General features: G+C 44.2%; 1 protein-coding gene across 1 annotated transcript; it reads left to right on the top strand.

Moving 5' to 3' along the window:
• The first annotated feature begins 18,070 nt into the window (after positions 1-18,070).
• Positions 18,071-19,084, top strand: LOC143934787 (adenosine receptor A3-like). Its single transcript, XM_077458412.1, has one exon. The coding sequence runs from the start codon at positions 18,071-18,073 to the stop codon at positions 19,082-19,084; it is 1,014 nt and encodes a 337-aa protein (XP_077314538.1).
• The last annotated feature ends 854 nt before the right edge of the window (positions 19,085-19,938 follow it).

The raw sequence follows: 19,938 nt of genomic DNA, 5'->3' as shown, positions 1-19,938 counted from the left end.
GCCTAGCAGCCCAGGGCACACAATACACGTCTACCCAGAGAGCCATCCAGGTGGCACAGAACAGAGATCACCTGACCTCACCTGAATATATAGGCTCTCCCAGTAGGCCAGGGGATTCAAGAAAACCCCCGCCCATTGGCTGAGATACCCTATATACCCATAACCTGACCTTGGGTTGCTCTTCTTGTATCTACTACCACCAAGCACCCGGCCACCTAGTGGTAGAAGAGAAGAGTACAACAAGGCCAAACTTGGGGAAATCAATAGATCTCTAACAATCAACCAGGATAACTACTCCTGGCAAGTAAATTTGTGAGGAGCTCCCTGCCTAAATTCCAGGGTGCTAAATCTGTATCCCAGCACACCTCTGCACCCCCAGATGCCTCTGTACTCCCCAGAATCGCTTTGTTACCCCCAGGAGGACTCTGCAACCCCCCTGCCCTGCATCTGCACCCCCAGCACACTTCTGTACCTCCTTGTACACTTCTGCACCCCCAGAATCCTCTGTATCCTTCAGTAAGTCTACACAAGTCTCGGCACCTATCTACACATCTCATAACCCCCCCTCCCCCACATACATACACACACACACCACCACCCCACACAAAACTCTGCACTGCTGCAGTACAGATTAGCAGCTCTATGATGCCTGCTATAGTGGCCAAGCAACTCACTGTACACAAGCTAGTGCTTGTCCCAGTCAGACGCCCCTCCCCCTTTCACTGTAAAATGTGAACACCTGTCTGGAGGTGTAAAAGGAGAAGCCGGGCGTCACAGAGCTTCTCCCCACACCACTGTATAGCAGGCTTGAGTACTCTTCTGCCTTCTGGCTCTGGCTGCCTCCCTGGACATCACTCAGCCGAGAGAAGGAGTGGAGCTGCCAGCCCACTCTATGGGGAATACAAATGACAAATTTTTATTTTATTTTACTGCACCCCCTCGATGTGTGGCACCTGGGGCGGAGCGCCCTCCGCCCCCACCGGGGTGTGGCACTGGAAGTTTAGTCTATTCCTAATAATTTCTAATCTGACATATAACCAGACCTCTAAGCCTATGATCCCAGCAAGACCTAACCTGACTCTAACTTATAAAGGCTGGTTATGAAGCCCTACGCTAAAACAAGCTATAGAATCCCAGACCAGAAAGGACATGGTTAACTAGAATAACATGAGCTGCATATAAACAATATTGAAGTAAACTGGTTCACTTACCAATATTCTGGAAGTTGACTATTGCACATACAGTAGCATGACATAGCTATCTGGTACTTTGCATGTGCAATAATAACAAGGGCAGGGCAGAGATACTTTGTCTTTCACAAGGATATATATTTACACTCAGCAGCAGCAATTAAACTATTAGCTAATAGTAATACTTGCAAAATAGTCCCTTCTGGCTTGGGGTTTAGCAGCATGGACAGGATATGTGGGTGAGACTTTCTTGACTGTCTTTCTCACCACCGCTTCTATCTGGGGTTTTAAAGCCAACTGCCCAGGGACAGGAAGTACATACATAATATTTTCACAGGCATTTACAAATTCAGACAGTAGAAGGCAGCAGATTCCTACACTAGCATCTTCTTTGTCAATATTTGTGCATGCAGCAGAACATGATTGGCTTTGAGTATTGACCCCCTCTGCTCAACCTCCTTAGCGGTAATCCCGAGTGTGGCTCGGGGTGAATTTTCAGTACCAAAAGCGGTAACCCCGAGCCACACTTGGGATCGCATCACAGGATCCAGGCAAAGTTACTTACCTTTTCCCTTGGATCCTGCGATGTCTCCCCGCTGTGTGTGAGAGCAGTGTCCTCCTCCGGATCTATCACAGTGCCGAACTCCGTTCCCTGCTAGCGTTGCGACACACGGGGATGGAGCAAATTCAAAAAGTAAAAAACACATTACACATACAGTACACTGTAATCTTACAGAATACATTACTATATCAAATAATTTCACCTCCCTTTTGTCCCTAGTGCTTTGTCCAGTGTCCTGCATGCAGTTCTATATTATATATACTGTTCTTTATGCCTGGAAACTGGAGATTGTCCATAGCAACCAAAAAGCGGTTGTAGACCAGCTAGAAAACAGCGATAATAAAATAGAATCTCTTGTAGAATTGAGCGATAGCCATTTGTTGGGAAATCCATCATCAAACACTGAAAGTAATGACAGCGACAATTCTGCAACTGAGCAAATTTCATTGTTTTTGATTTGATTACATTATTGAATCATTTTTATTATTATTATATTATTTTGGGAGGTTGACGTGCTGACGTCATTGCGGTGTACCTCGTATGCGGACGGGTGTCTGCATGCCGACCGGCAATTGTCCTATGGATGTTTTATCTGCGTTTTTTTGTAAGTGTTACCTTTTATTTTTAATAAATCTTTATATACTGATTCACGCTATGGTGAGCTTCTCTCCATTTCTATGAGTCCCTTCATCGAGGCCTGCCCCATATATCCGCTGACCTGAGGTATCCTGGCTTGCTTTTGGTGTTGAACACAGAGAGCTGCTGCTGCTGGAATGGTGTCTGGACATTGATTTATTTAAACATGCTTGCTAAAGCTTGCCCTCCGGTAAGCGTGCAATTTATGTGGTGGTGGATCACATCAGAGAGTGGTGTCTGTGCATTAAGAAGTTTAATTCACTTTCACTAGAATTCACTGGATTTTTTTCTTTACTGGACTGTTTATATTTATATTTTAATTTATATGATGAATTGTTCATCTAATTCCATTATTCACGTTATGATACCTAGAGTATTTTTGGTATATCACGGGTATTTATGTGCTGTTTAATTCTATTTATAATTTTTTTATGCGCAGCCTTTTCTTTCTTTTTGCATTTACTGTTATGTGTATATCTCACATATTTGAGCTGCAGCTATTTTTTATTATTAGTTTCTTATTATGTTAGCGCGCTATTTTGTTCTGACTCACTACATTATTATATTATTATTTGTTATAATTATTTATAGTTGTTTATTATATTATAATTTATGATTTTGTCTTTATCAAACTTTATCATACCCGGGATGTCTTAGCCCTTGTACACACGGTCGGACATTCCGACAACAAAATCCGTCGGATTTTGTCCGAAACTGGTGTTGCATACACACGGTTGGACAAAATTGTCGGAAAATCCGATCGTTCAGAACGTGATGACATAATTTTGTTACGACGAGACTACGTTCAGGCTAGTAGCCAATAGCTTTGGTCTCGTAATTTGATCTGAGCATGCGTGGCACTTTGTCCGATCGGAACTCTCTACAAAACGATCGGACAAAGTCCGATTGGATCATGTTGTGGGAAAATTTTATAGCCCAGCTCTAAAACTTTGTCGGTTGGATATTCCGACGGAAACAGTCCGATGGAGCCCACACATGGTCGGATTATCCGACAACACGGTGTACACCGTGTGTACAAGGGCTAACAGACTCTTATTTGGACAGATTTAAAGAGGAAGTAAACCCTGATGGGTTTACTTCCTCTTTTTTTCCCTGCAAAGGTAAAGCATAATGGACTACTATGCATCGCATAGTAGCTCATTATGTGTCACTTACCTGACACAGGAGCCAGCGAAGTCGCCGCTGATCCCTGTAGTCCGCCGCGTCCATCTTGCTGGTGGCGTCTCGCAGCTCCGACCAATGACAGCGGCGAAGCCGCGATGACGTCACTCCCGCGCATGCGCACGGGAGTCGCGCCTCGCAGCTCCGCCGCTGTCATACGGCGAGGCCGCGATGACGTCACTCCCGCGCATGCGCACGGGAGTCGACAAATTTGGCAAATCCATTCTTGGACTTGCCGCATTTAGTGCGCATGCGCGCCGCTGTCTACGGCGCATGCGCCGTAGACAGCGGTGCCCATTTTCGGGCAAATATCTCCTAAACCATATAGGTTTAGGAGATATTACTTGGACCTACAGGTAAGCCTTAATCTAGGCTTACCTGTAGGTCAAAGTTGTTTGGAAGGGTTTACTTCCATTTTAAGTGTGTTATTCCTAAGAATTACAGACCTACAATATAAAACGCCAGGAATTACATTCCAAGGTATGTAAACTTTTTATCAGGGCCATTTTGGTGATTTCTGTTTTTCTGTTTTTCGTTTTTTGGATCCTTTTTAAATCATAATGATAACGGAAATCACCAAAATGGTCCTGATAAAAAGTTTACATACCCTAGAATGTTTGGCCTTGGTACAGATACAGAAGGTGGCACACACAGGTTAAAATTGAATTAAAGGTTAATTTCCTACATTTGTGGCTTTTTAAATCACAATTAGTGTCTGTGTATAAATAGTCAAAGAGTTTGTTAGCTCTCACATGGATGCACTAAGCAGGCTAGACACTGAGAAATGAGGAGGTAGAAAAGAACAGTCAAAAGACCTGCGTAACAAGGTAATGAAACTTCACAAAGATGGAAAAGGATATAAAAAAATATTCAAAAAGCCACAAATGTGGGAAATTAACCTTTAATTACTATTTTAACTTGTGTGTGCCACCTTCTGTGTCTGTACCAAGGCCAAAGGGTATGTAAACTTTTTATCAGGGCCAATTTGGTGATTTATGTTATCATTATGATTTCAAAAGGATCCAAAGAACTATGTGATAATAAATGGCTTCATGTGATTGCTATTCTTAACCACTTCCCACCCAGCCTATAGCAAAATGACGGCCGGGAAGTGGTTCAATTATCCTGACTGGGCGTCGCCCTAGCAGTTGTGCAGCACGGCAATAGGTGGTGCAGTGTGTCAGTCTGACACACCACAACACCGATCTCAGTTAAGAGCCTCTGACGGAGGCTCTTTACCACATTATAAGCCGTGTCCAATCATGGCTGATCACAGTGTAAACAGGAAGAGCCTCTTATCGGCTTTTCTAGAGGAGAGCTGATCATCTGCTCTCCTGACAGGGGGGGTCTGTGCTGATTTTTTATGAGTGCATCCCCCCTGCGGATGCTCGCCCAGGACCACCAGGGATGTTGCCAGGACCACCAGAGATGCCCACAAAGGATGCCCACCAGACATGCCACCCTGGACCACCAGGGATTTGCCACTCAGTGCCCAGGCAGATGCCAATCAGTGCTTATCAGAAATGCCTGCCAGTGCCATCAGTGCCCATCAGTGCCGCCTAACAGTGCCACTCATAAGTACCCATCAGTGCCATCTATGAGTGCCGCCTATAAATGCCCATCCTTAGTGCCGCCTATCAGTGGCCATCGCCAGTGCCCATCAGTGAAGGAGAAAATTTACTTATTTAAATGTTATAAATAAAACAAAGAAAAACTTTTTCCTGTGTTCTGTGATAACTGAAAAAAACTGAAAACTGAAAAAAACTGAAAACTGTGTTTACTCTATTCAGTTTATGAATGAACAGGAGCCTCTGTCTCCTGTTTATTCATCTTCAGTGCTGAGAAAGGGACTGGGGAATCTGTGTCCTCAGTCTCTTTCTCTGTTTGAAAGGGGAGATGTCAGGGGTCTGTTTAGACCCCTGATATCTCACCAAAAACCCCCCAAAAAATTAAACAAATTATTGTAAAAAAATTCTAAAAAATTAAAGAAATAAATAAAATAAAAAAATAAAATAAGAAACTACTGACACCACTCTCCCCTGCCCTACCAGCACTGTCTACTGCCCCAACCCCCTCCCCTCAAAAAGCATTGTGACTTTAAAAAAAAAACTAATTAAATTATAAAAAAATCAATCCGTAAAAATAAAAAACTACTGACACCGGCCACTGCCACATACCCCCCACCCCCTTCCCTAGAAGCACTGTGAAAAAATATTGAAAAATAGATTTTAAAAAACCGCCACTTCCCTGAAATGAGTTTTTGCTGGTTGGGAAGTCTGCTGTAGAGACACAATGGCATGTCCTAATTTAACAGAGTGTCTGAAAGAAATCTTCACATTTGTGATCAGTATGAAATGGGAGTTTGGATGATGATGGCATTATGAATAAACTCGCCCAGATGAGGGTAGTGGAAAATCACATTCACCGGTTTTGCAGTATTGCAGACATTTCCCTTGTTCAGATTACCTTGAAACCTAGTGCAAGATCCAGACTTAGTCAGAATGACTGCAGATCGCTGACTCTTGTTGCGCTTTTTGATATTTTCTTCTGTTGTAGTGACTTCAAAGGAAAGATTTTGTCATTTCTTCTAAAAGTAAACAGTCTCCAATCCTGCACAGATAATCCCAACGTTTGACATTATCCTTATAAGGGTATCCATAATGACCTAATCATGCAAGCCAGGGCACTGTTTTCTGCGGTGTGCCACTAATAACTGAAATTCTAAACATCACATTATCATACACTCACTGGCCACTTTATTAGGTATGCCTGTTCAATTGCTTGGTAATACAAATTGCTAATCAGCCAATCACATGGCAGCAACTCAGTGCATTTAGGCATCTAGACGTGGTGAAGATGACTTGCTGAATTTCAAACCGGGTCTCAGAATGTCGAAGAAAGGGGATTTAAGTGACTTTGAACATGGCATGGTTGTTGGTGCCAGATGGGCTGGTCTGAGTATTTCAACAACTGCTGATCTACTGGGATTTTCACGCACAACCATCTCTAGGCTTTACAGAGAATGATCCGAAAAAGAGAAAATATCTAGTGAGTGGTAGTTGTGTGGATGAAAAAATGCCTTGCTGAGGTCAGAGGGAAATGGGCAGACTGGTTTGAGATGATAGAAAGGCAACAGTAACTCAAATAACCACTCGTTACAACCAAGGTGTACATAATACCATCTCTGAAGGCACAACACATTAAACCTTGAAACAGATGTGCTACAGCAGCAAAAGACCACACCGGGTGCCACTCCTGTCAGCTAAGAACAGGAAACTGAGGCTAAACTTCGCACAGGTTTACCAAAATTGGACAATAGAAGAACGGAAAAATGTGGCCCGGTCTGATGAGTCTCCATTTCAGCTGCGACATTCAGATGGTATGGTCAGAATTTGACGTAAACAACATGAAAGCATGGATGCACTTTGGGATGTGGTCAGGGCAGCCATCAGAAATGTTGGGGCCCCCTACACAGCTTTAGGCCTGGGCCCCCCCGGGGCCTGACCACCAACATTCCTCAGGGCCCGCCCAATGGCCATCCCATTGAATCCACCCACTGGCCATCCCGAGTCATTTGGTGCACCCACTTTTATTTTAACACTATTTTAATGCTGGACGTAGATGGGGATGCATTGTGGAAAGGGATGGATGATGCTGGGTGTGGATGGGGATGTATTGTGGAGAGGGATGGATGGATGGTGCTAGACGCGGATGGGGATGCATTATGGAGAGGGATGGATGGATGGTGCTGGGGGGGGGATGAGGATGCATGGTGGAGATAGATGGATGGTGCTGGACGTGGATGGGGATGCATTATGGAGAGGGGTGGATGGATGGTGTTGGGTGGGGATGCATGGTGGAGATGGATGGATGGATGGTGCTGGGTGGGGGAAGCATTGTGGAGAGGGATGGATGGATGTTGATGGGTGGGGATGCGATGTGGAGAGGGATGGATGGATGGTGCTGGGTGGGGATGGGGATGCATGGTGGAGAGGGATGGTGCTGGGTGGGGAAACATTGTGGAGAGGGATGGATGGATGGTGCTGGGTGGGGATGGGGATGCATGGTGGAGAGGGATTGATGAATGGTGCTGGGTGGGGAAGCATTGTGGAGAGGGATGGATGGTGCTGGGTGGGGATGGGGATGGAAAGTGGAGAGCGATGGATGGATGGTGCTGGGTGGGGTTGGGGTTGCGATGTGGAGAGGGATGGATGGTGCTGGGTGGGGATGGGGTTGCGATGTGAAGAGGGATGGATGGATGGTGCTGGGTGGGGAAGCATTGTGGAGAGGGATGGATGGATGGTGCTGGGTGAGGATGCATGGTGGAGAGGGATGGATGGATGGTGCTGGGTGGGGAAACATTGTGGAGAGGGATGGATGGATGGTGCTGGGTGGGGATGGGGATGCATGGTGGAGAGGGATGGATGAATGGTGCTGGGTGGGGAAGCATTGTGGAGAGGGATGGATGGATGGTGCTGGGTGGGGATGGGGATGCGAAGTGGAGAGCGATGGATGGATGGTGCTGGGTGGGGATGGGGTTGCGATGTGGAGAGGGATGGATGGATGGTGTTGGGTGGGGGAAGCATTGTGGAGAGGGATGGATGGATGGTCCTGGGTGGGGGTGGGGATGCATGGTGAAGGGGGATGGATGGATAGGGGTGGGGATGCACTGTGGAGAGGGATGGATGTGTGGTCCTGGGTGGGGATGGGGATGCATGGTGGAGAGGGATGGATAGATGGGGGTGGGGATGCATGGTGGAGAGGGATGGATGGATGGTGCTGAGTGGGGATGGGGGTGCATGGTGGAGAGGGATGGATGGTCCTGGGTGGGGATGGGGATGCATGGTGGAGAGGGATGGATGGATGGGGGTAGGGATGCATGGTGGAGATGGATGGATGGGGGTGGGGATGCATGGTGGAGAGGGATGGATGGATGGGGTGGGGATGCATGGTGGAAATGGATGGATGGGGGTGGGGATGCATGGTGGAAATGGATGGATGGGGGTGGGGATGCATGGTGGAAATGGGTGGATGGGGGTGGGGATGCATGGTGGAGAGGGATGGATGTATGGGGGTGGGGATGCATGGTGCTGGGTGGGGATGAAGATGATTGAGTTGCATTGTGAAAATGGATGAGGATGACTCTGGGTGGAGATGAGTTATATAATGAAGAGGCTCTAAAGAATGTACAGTGCCTTGCGAAAGTATTCGGCCCCCTTGAACTTTTCAACCTTTTTGCCACATTTCAGGCTTCAAACATAAAGATATAAAATTAAAAATTTTTGTGAAGAATCACCAACAAGTGTGAAACTTTTTTAACTAATAAAAAAATGAAAAGTGGGGCGTGCAAAATTATTCGGCCCCCTTGCGTTAATACTTTGTAGAGCCACCTTTTGCTGCGATTACAGCTGCAAGTCGCTTGGGGTATGTCTCTATCAGTTTTGCACATTGAGAGACTGAAATTCTTGCCCATTCTTCCTTGCAAAATAGCTCGAGCTCAGTGAGGTTGGATGGTGAGCGTTTGTGAACAGCAGTTTTCAGCTCTTTCCACAGATTCTCGATTGGATTCAGGTCTGGACTTTGACTTGGCCATTCTAACACCTGGATACGTTTATTTGTGAACCATTCCTTTGTAGATTTTGCTGTATGTTTGGGATCATTGTCTTGTTGGAAGATAAATCTCCGTCCCAGTTTCAGGTCTTTTGCAGACTCCAACAGGTTTTCATCCAGAATGGTCCTGTATTTGGCTGCATCTATCTTCCCCTCAATTTTAACCATCTTCCCTGTCCCTGCTGAAGAAAAGAAGGCCCAAACCATGATGCTGCCCCCACCATGTTTGACAGTGGGGATGGTGTGTTGAGGGTGATGAGCTGTGTTGCTTTTACGCCAAACATATCGTTTTGCATTGTGGGCAAAAAGTTTGATTTTGGTTTCATCTGACCAGAGCACCTTCTTCCACATGTTTGGTGTGTCTCCCAGGTGGCTTGTGGCAAACTTTAGACAAGACTTTTTATGAATATCTTTGAGAAATGGCTTTCTTCTTGCCACTCTTCCATAAAGGCCAGATTTGTGCAGTGTACGACTGATTGTTGTCCTATGGACAGACTCTCCCACCTCAGCTGTAGTTCTCTGCAGTTCATCCAGAGTGATCATGGGCCTCTTGGCTGCATCTCTTATCTGTCTTCTCCTTGTCTGAGCTGAAAGTTTAGAGGGATGGCCAGGTCTTGGCAGATTTGCAGTGGTCTGATACTCCTTCCATTTCAAAATGATCGCTTGCACAGTGCTCCTTGGGATGTTTAAAGCTTGGGAAATCTTTTTGAATCCAAATCCGGCTTTAAACTTCTCCACAACAGTATTACGGACCTGCCTGGTGTGTTCCTTGGTCTTCATGATGCTCTCTGCGCTTTCAACAGAACCCTGAGACTATCACAGAGCAGGTGCATTTATACAGAGACTTGATTACACACAGGTGGATTCTATTTATCACCATCAGTCATTTAGGACAACATTGGATCATTCAGAGATCCTCGCTGAACTTAGGGGGGGTTTGCTGCACTGAAAGTAAAGTGGCCGAATAATTTTGCACGCACCACTTTTCAGTTTTTTATTTGCTAAAAAAGTTTAAATTATCCAATAGATTTCATTCCACTTCACAACTGTGTCCCACTTATTGGTGATTCTTCACAAAAAATAAAAATTTGACATCTTTATGTTTGAAGCCTGAAATGTGGGTTGAAAAGTTCAAGGGGGCCGAATACTTTCGCAAGGCACTGTAACTGATTTCCACCCAGAGTCATCCTCATCCATTTTCCACCATTCAACTCAATCATACCAGCTTGTTAGCACATGGGGCACAGCAGCACACACACAACTTTTGTTACTTACACTCCATGCATGCTGCTCTCTATCTGCAATGCATGCACCTGATAGGGCTGGGTCACCGCACTGACGAGCTGACCACACCCCCTGACCTTGTCACTGCCAATCAACTAAACAAACCCAATAGCAGCCAGCCGGCTCCGCCTCAGTGGGGAAGGAAGGGGAGGTAGTGCTGGCTGCGATCACCTGCTCAGGGGCTAGTTAGAAAAGCAGTGACACGGAGGGGGGAGTGAAAGGAGGCTTCTTTCGCTCTCTATAGCGGCCGGGCGCTGCGCCGGTGCAGGGTGCAGTTGATAGATAAATGTGCTGCCGTGTTGTAGGTGGAGTGGGCCCTGGCCAGGCGGGCCCCTTGGGACGCTCGGGCCCCTTACTTCAGTACTGCCTGTACCCCCCTGATGGTGGCCCTGCTGCCTGTACCCCCTTGATGGCGGCCCTGGATGTGGTGGAACAGGAGATTTGCATTATTGATGTGCATCCAACAAATCTGCAGTAACTGCATGATACTATCCTGTCAATATGGACCAAAATCTCTTAAGAATGTTTCCAACACCTTGTTGAATCTATGCCACAAAGAATTAAGGCAGTTGTGAAGGTAAAAGGGGGTCCAACCCGGTACTAGCAAGGTGTACCTAATAGAGTGGGCGGTGAGTGTATCTTAAAATGGAACTAAAGCCTATTGTAGAAGAGATTTGCGATGTCTCTTCTGCAATAAAATAAACCTAACTGCCTGCTTGCATCTATTTTTCGAATGAACTCCACAAGTGTGGTTGCCTATGTGCCGGCATGACTGAACTCTTGCGCACAGGAGCGACTTCTGCCTGCACCGGCCAATCAAGATTAGCACCCAGTAGAAGCTGGAGGGGAGATGCAGGCGTCGGCAAGGATCCTCACGGGTGTTAGACCATTGAAGCAGAGGTTTTGCAGACTTTAGTTCTGCTTAAAGCCTGATTCAATGTTAAACCCATTGTGCATCAAAACAAAATTTGTGGAAAGTCTTAGACCCCTTTCAGATGGAGCGGAATCCTTCAAACGGATCCACCTGCTGAGCAGGGGATCCCTGCGTTGATCCCCCCTGAGCAGGCAGATGACAGGTCCATTTGCGTTCTGCTAAGCAGAGCGGACATGGACACAGCCTGCTGTTCTTTTTGGGTGGTCACATGGAAACATACTGCCAGTCCGCTTTCGTCTGTCTTCTAATCTGATCCACCGGACAGATGGGAAACTGGCAGTTTTTTTTTTTGTCTGTTTTTTGCGGACCAGATCGGATGCCAGGGGTGACAAGGACACATGTCCACTGACGCCACCGCTCCATAAAGAACAATAGGTGACCCGATCGGTCCGCTGCCATGAAAGGGGCTTTACAGTTAATTTCATTAACAAAGCAACCTCAGGCATAGTAACACATTTATACTCTGTCGGCATGCAACAGGAAAGAACTGCTGCACTCTGCGTGACAGGAGTAGCCTCTCTGCAACAGTCTAGCACCATCCCCAGTGCAAGAGGCATGAGCTTTACTGATTGGAGAGCTCTAATTCACAGGGGGTGTGTCAGACAGCTGCAGTGAGACCACTGCTCTATTACAGATCATAGCACTCCTTTTCTGTAGCATGCTTTCTTAAATAAAAAATAAAAAACTGCAAGATTTTCCACAACTTTTATTTTCGATGCCCAAAAACTTTATTTAGCCAATTTAAAACATAAGTTCAGTTGGGCATTAAGGGCTTATAGACTATTATTGCCACCACTCTGAAAAGTGGTCAACTGTGCATCTCTTTTAGGAGGGCGTTTGACAGGTGGTGAAGAGGCGATGTGTCAATAGGGCAGAGGAAGATATTTACTGAAAGGAGAAAAATCAACAAGGGACGCGTCATACAAGTTGTGTCCCTTGTGCTGATTTTTTTATTTATTTTTTATTTTTAGCTAAGCTTAAAAAAAGATTAAACTTGTATTTTCAGTTTTCTGCTTAGTAGTTCTTTGCTGTATTATGCCTTACTGATCCCCTTTTCTCACTGCAAGTCTATTGGATAGGATCTGCCTTTATTGAAAACAATAGATTCTCATCGTGTTCTAATGATGGAAAATACCCACAATGTTCCTGATAGCCAGAAATCTTGATATCCTCTAAGCCTACAGCCACGCTAGGAAACTTGGATCCTGATTCATCCATGTGAAGTGAATTTTTATGTTTTATCTACTTTAAATTTAACATCTTAACAAGGATCACTTGTCCCTAATGCAACGCCCCCGTCTATCTTCTCTGTGGCTAATGTATAGAAAAAGAAGAGCATTATGGAGTATGGAGATTTGTATCCAGATTGCTAGTCTGTATGTACATTCTTACATTGGGCACATTCTAGACAGCAAGTGCAAGCAATTGTTAAAATTGTGATGCTATCCAACAAACGTTGCAGCTGTGATTAAATTCAGAAAGTCCACCTAGTTTCCCTTAACCTACGTTCTGTGCAATTATTATGTAGAAAAATTATACAGCGCACGATGCAGTGCTTGGATCTACTTTCTGCAGCTTATGTGTATCCAAATAATAATATTCACACTTCCAAGACAGGACCGAGACTGAAACTTTGGGGTACTATAAATGTAACATCTGGCTTGCTGTTATTCAAGAGAAAGCAGAAAGTAATCAATTGGCGATTGATGCCATTGAGAATAGCTCAGTTAATAGTTTTGGTTATCTGGGAAAAGGGGTTCCCAGATAACCAAAGGGTGAACTTACATAGTACCACAACCCCAAACAGGTAAACTGTGAATCCTGTATACAAAAAGTACCTTTTAACCAGTTTGCTGCTCGCCTACGGTACATATACATCATTACTTTGACGTTAAATACCGTTGTTATGGCAGCAACTAGCTTCCATAACTAGGGTTGCCACCTCATCCCTTTAAAACTGAACACCTATTAATTACACAGGTTCTGTGGCTGATTAAGGTGGTAATTAAACTCACTCTGCGCCTCATCTGCATTAAATTAGCCTCAGAATCTGTGCAATTCATATGTGTTCATGTTTAAAGGGATGAGGAGGCAACCCCGGTATCATTTTTATCTGTGGCCTATTCAGTGTGTGATCCTAGGGGTGGTTTCGACATGGGATCACTTTTAGAGGTGGCAGAAGAGGTGCCCCCTCCCGCCGCTTTCCAGCCGTTTCCATGTTTGCTGGATCCGTTGGTAAACACAGAAGAAATCCAATCCCTCTGATGGCTAGGCAGAAAGTCAGGTGAGGGCAAGATGACCCCCACTCGGCTCTTTGCCCTTGGAGGACTGGAGCGACCTCTGACGTCACTTCTGGTTCTCAGGCCAAAACATTTAAAAAATGTTTTCGAAAAGTCATATTTGTTTTTTTTTTTTGCTTTGAAAGGTCTTTTTGACCCCAAATCTCTCAATAAAGAGGACCTGTCATGCTTATTTCTATTACAAGGTATGTTTTTATTCCTTGTAATAGGAATAAAAAATAAATTAGGGGATAGTGTAAAAATAAAAAGTTAAATAAATAAGAAAAAAAAAGGGCCCCAGCCCTCTGCATACATAAGTTGGCATATGTAAACAGTGTTCAAACCACACATGAGGAATTGCCATGATCATTAGAGCAAGAGCAATAATTCTAGAACTAGGCCTCCTCTGTAACTCTTCTGTAAACCGGTAAGCTGTAAAAATGTTTAAAGTGTATCCTTTTTAAGTACCCTATTTTGACGCCATTCCATGAGCGTTTACACAGCGTAACATCACATTTCACATTATACAAAAAAATCAGGCTAGCTTTAGTGTTTTTTATTTTTTATTTATTAAATTGTATTTTTCCCCCTAAAAAATGCATTTAAAAAAAGATTGCTGTGCAATTACCATGTGACATGGTAAAATGTCATTTTATTCTCTAGGGTCTCTGCTAAAAAAATATATATAATGTTTGGGGGTTCCAGAAAAAGCCTGGTCAGCAGCCCAATATAAGCTACGGAAATAAATATGCAGTCAGATACACCTATATGCACTAACAACCCACGTTTTCAAAGTCTTAGGTCTCATTCACAGAATATAAGTTGAGCTTTGTACATCAGAACAGTGCATTTAGAAAGCAATTCTTTCTATGTATCCTGTTCACACTACAGCACTGTGTTGCGGTGCAGTGTGTAAAAATGCAGACATGTGGATTGATTTACTAAAACTGGAGAGTGCAAAATCTGGTGCAGCTGTGCATAGAAACCAATCAGCTTCCAGTTTTTAAGCCTCATGTACACGGCTGCTGCTAAATGGACGTTTAGAAGCAGTTAGACATTTTTTTCAACTACTCCTGAATGCTCCTCTATGTTATCTTATCAGTACATGTACACAGGGTTATTTACAGTCGTTTCTAGGCAGTTGAGTTTATAAGCTTTTTTTGGAACGCAAAAAAATGGGTTCAGAAGCTGAGTTTAAAGGCATTTCAAGCGCCAAACACTTCTAAACATGGTAACTGGCGTTTAGCGAAATTTCATGTACAGGCATTTTTCATTTCTGGCTATTTTTGGCGATTCTTTTTTTTAAACGCTTCTAAGCGCAAAATGTGGCAAAACGCCACTAAACGTGGCATGTTAACGTGGCAAAAATGGTTGTTTTAAACGTGGGTTACTATCTGTCAAGTTAAATCGTTCAGGAGAGGTTGTAAGAACGTCCCGTGTACATGAAGCCTTAGGCCTCTTTCACATGGGACAGATCCGTGATGATCCGCCCCGTGGACATCCGCTTGCTCAGGAAGATGACAGGTCTGTCTCTGCACACTGTGCAGGGACAGATCTGTCAGAGCGCTGTTCTCCCCTATGGGAGATTGGATGATGACGGACTGCAGAGTCCATCATCATCCGATCCGCAGACGGATGGAAAAGTAGGTTTTTCCTCTGTCACACTTTTTCGGAGCGGGTCGGATGTCAACAGACATGTCACCGCTGACATCCGGTTCTCCATAGAGGTCTATAGAACATCCGTTCAGGTCCGCCTAAAAAACTGACAGGTGGACCTGAACGGATCGTCAGTGTGAAAGAGGCCTTATTGTCAAAGCTTAATTGAACAAGCAGAAGTTAGAAGCTGATTTGCTACCATTCACAGCTGCATTAGATTTTGTACTCTCTGGTTTTAGTAAATAAACCCTAAGGTGCATTTTTTTCACATCAGATCTCATGTCATGTGATTGTAGCACTGACCCCCGAAGGAGCGGCTGGTTTTCTTGGGCTTACCGTTTACCTCCTCCGCCTTGTAGCTCGTCGTTCTTGTCTAGGGGTTCCCGAGGTTGATGGCCCAATAACTGCAGAGACCGACACTTGAATTCCTTTTGGAATATTATTTGCTTAAAATGTTGAACAGAAACACAGTCTCTCAGTTGGGAATAGAGGGTATAGGTATGGAAGCTCAGGCACTTTGAAACTGCTGACACTTAATAAATGTCTCTCTCTAAGTAATCCAGGGAGTAGCCACTCGCAACTGGATATTTCCACTGTCGGATAAATCCTGGTTTATGGACTTAGCAACCGACACATGAATTGAACTTAGCAAAGTCTCTGCCACAGACTTGGTTGCAAACTTTTAGAAGAACACAAAGAATCTCACAGGAACTTAGTTGTAATAGAAGGATAGAAATAGGAACCTTCTTGCGGTACCAGTATCTTGCAGCCGTTCTGGCGATACCGAAAGAAATGTGGATTCAGTTAGTGTCCATACAGCTCAACTTCCAGGCTCTTACCGAGCAGCCAGCCTTGTGCGTGGCCCTCTTCTGAAGAGTCCTCCCCTGGTTGCATGACAAGTTGCGGGGCCTCTCCAAAACCCGAGACGGCACCGGACCACCTCCGAATCCTCCTTCCAGTTACTGTGCCTCGGACTAGCCAGTTCCAAGACTCGGAAACTTATGGATCCGCAACCCCAGGCCATGAGGGCCTCTGGGGGCTGGTCAAGAGGACCAGGACCATGGAGTTGGAACATACTTCTGGACCGGAACCCAGAACCACGTGACTTCAGCACCTTAAGTACCCTCTCCCGGAATACACAGCGAGACAACGCACTCACTGATTGGCTACCAATGCGTCCAACCAGACTGCGTTCCAATGCCTGTCAAAGGTGCTAACTGCACCTATGACCAGGCAGAACATTAGTACAGCCCAGTTAAACTAATGCCAAAACCACAATTTAGAACAATTAACCCCAAGACTCAACTATAGTCTTGGGAAAAACTAAATTTACAGACTCTTCAGGAGCACTGGCGCTACATGATCATATCTCACCGCACCACACAGGAGTGAATGGAATGAAATTTTGTGACATTTAAATAAAGTAAAAAAAAAATTATACTGTGCCCCACATTGTAAAAACGTAAGGCACCACCCTCACTGCCATTACACATACACAACTCACCCCAGCCCGCACACTAAAACAGTCTGGTTAGCATGCAGGCTATAATATATACAGTATTTTATATATATATATATATATATATATATATATATATATATATATATATATATATATATATATATTTGTTGCACTTACTACTTATTTATGTCACTTAAAGTATACATGCAACTTACCCTATAACCATACCTTAATGTAAGTGGTATACTGGATAATAAAAATCCTCCTCGTTATATTTAATCAGTATTGCGGTATGTAAAATATATATATATATTTTTTCACTGTAAGATACATTTCCAGGAATGACAATTTCCTGGGGCTAAGCTCCAAAATGTAGCTGTCCTTAGAGACCAAAAATTTTAATTGCCAAAGGGATGATTTGTAAGCAGAAGCTTGTAATCCAGTGTTTAACAAAATGCTGTTTCTGCTCAGCAGGCAGACTATGTACGAATGAAGCTGAATTTCCATCAGGGGAGAATGTAAATTAAGAGTGATGTGAGGCGGAGGAAAGGAGGAGAAGAAAGAGGGGAGTAGGGTGAGTATACCGATTGAGGGAGATACAGAAGTGGGAGGGAAATGATAAGAGGAGGAGAGATGGTCAATAAGAATAAAGATAGGAGAGCAGAGGAATACAATCGGGTCCAGGCTAGCTTGCCAACTGCTTCCATTCTACCTCTGCAATACTATGCTGGTCTAATTACTTCTCTCTTCTGCGCTGAAAAGAGACTCTGATTTTGCCTGAACTCTATGTACAGCTGAAAACATCTGGAGCTACTGACTTCTGTTTGTTTGAGGACAAATTTTGGCTGCGTTTTCAGTGCAAAGCAAACACTCCACCGTCCCCTTGCTGTATGGGAAGGAACTAGCCTAATAATGCTCTTCAAAGAGTGATTGCGCTAAGCGTCTCTGTAAATCCCTTATCTGCATTTAGTGTTTGAATTGCTTTCAATTTGCCACAGAAATATCCTTGTTTGCTCAAGGCTCAAAATATTTACCTGTGGATGCATGCTTTGCAGCGCCAATTGTGGTGTGGATCAGAAAGATGTTCCTGTCCTCGAGCTAAGAATTGTACCTCTCCTCTTTTTTTGCCCTTGGATAGAGAAAGCCTACCTGATGGATTCTTGACTTTGAGTTTGTGCTACATTTGTTTCTCCAATGCTTGAAAATACTTCTACCGCTTGGAATTGCAGCATCTGCACCACCTCTCTGCTTGGGGATGTCTGTAAGATTTCCGTCATGGTGTTACTTATTGTGACAATCACAGTGGGAAATGTGTTGTGTCTTATGGTCTTCGTGAGGACTAAGCAGCTGAGGACCTCTCAGGGACTCCTGAAGACCTCTTTAGCCTTGGCAGACCTGGCAGTTGGAGTGCTAGTAGTGCCTTATTCTGTGTACGTGGAAGTAATGCGTCTTCTGTATGGGCTGGATAATGTTTCTAGAGTTGTCCAGTCAGACATTAACACCCAGATTCCTTGTTTCATCATGGGTCCCATCTTTGCTGGCTGCACGTTTGTCTCCATCTCTACCATATTCTTGATGTCTGTTGAGAGGAGCATTGCTGTACTGAGACCTCTTCATAAGCGGGTTGTAATTACTAGAAGACGGACCGGGTTCCTTGCCGTGTTCTGCTGGATCTTCAGCTTTGTTTTTGCCATGTTGCCCCTGATCTCCAGTCGAAACTTAACTCTGGAGTACAACACATGTAGCAAGATGTGTACTTATGCCTTCATTACTGTGCCACCAGAAGGTCCTGCCTTGAACATCATGCTCATCTTCCCAGCATTTGACTTCTCCTTGTTAGGTGGCACGTATGCTATAAATTTTATAACGTTTGCAGCCATTAGGCAGTACAGCAGGGTAAGAAAGCAGCTTGAGGCAGACTCTCAGAGCACATGCAGCAAAGTTTCATTCTCGGACATCACAGCAGCCAAGACCATCGGAATCCTCACCTTTGCTTTCTCAGCCTCCTTTGGTCCCATTGCGGTGTTTGTAATGGGCAATGTCTTAGGTTATGACTGGTGTGAGTTTTCTTTTTATGCATTCTGGATCCTCACCTCCAACAGCTGTTGGAATGTCGTCATCTACAGTGCCCGTGACTTGAAATTCAGGCAAGGGGTTCGCGAGCTATTCAGCAGACAGGCGCTCAAGTCCCCAAGCCACCAGCCGAGACCTCAGTGCACCATTAAAGAGGATAGCTCCTCTCCTTGTGTAGCTGTTCTCAAAGAGATTTTCCGTCCAGAAACAGCTTGAATTCATTTTATATTCTCTGAAGGGTTGAGGGGCGGTTTTGACATTCAAAAACAGTTACAGTAACTGGTTAATTTATGCTGAGCTCTGGACCGGAAGTTTGTTGAATGTTCGTTAGATTTAGGCTCATGCATTACAGAGGTTCTTGGGGGGTACAAATTTGAGTCCCTCTGTGGTTTCAAATGATGTGATCAGACCATTTAACCTGCAGGCAAAGTTGAGTTAAATTGAGTTAAATCTTATGTCTTTTTTTATTTATTCTTGTGAGCTGCTAAAAAAAAAAAAAAAAACTATATATATATATATATATATATATATATATATATATATATATATAGTTTTTTTTTTGTTTTTTTTATTTTTTATTTATTCTTATTTATATTCAAGTTACTTGTATCCATCATAGATATTTTAAGCATTTCCTTAATTTAGAAAACAAAAATCTGAAGATGGACACTCAACCGCTGCCATGTCATTGGTCAGTTTTGTTGAAGTCTAGATAAAATGCCTCAAGAGGATTAGCTGTACGATTGTTCAAGCGCCATTAAAACCGGTGTCACATGTGCACAATACCAGGGAAGGATGACACACTGTTTATTACCACCTCGGGCACTTAACTTCTTGCCATTCATGTTGGCATAGCACTGGACATTTAGCTAGGGCATTGCAAGCGGGAAATCACTTTTATTCTTGGTCTGTGTTGCTGCATGTTAAATTGTAGGATTGGTTTTACTAGTGTTAGCCTATGGGTGGTAAAAATGATATATGGAAATTAGATATAATAAAGCAAATATTCTTTCAGATATGTCAGACTGCTTCTTTTGTCTTGTCTCATCTTTGTCACTGCTGCTTATTGT

The sequence above is a fragment of the Lithobates pipiens genome, unplaced genomic scaffold (genome assembly GCF_037356315.1).
Source record: "Lithobates pipiens isolate NorthernLeopardFrog02 unplaced genomic scaffold, aLitPip1_a1.2 Scaffold_28, whole genome shotgun sequence".
NCBI lineage: Eukaryota > Metazoa > Chordata > Amphibia > Anura > Ranidae > Lithobates > Lithobates pipiens.
This window is presented reverse-complemented; position numbering and strand designations above follow the sequence as displayed.

Coding starts and splice junctions, on each gene's coding strand:
- LOC143934787 (XM_077458412.1), top strand. CDS start 18,071: ATGGTGTTACTTATTGTGACAATCACAGTGGGAAATGTGTTGTGTCTT.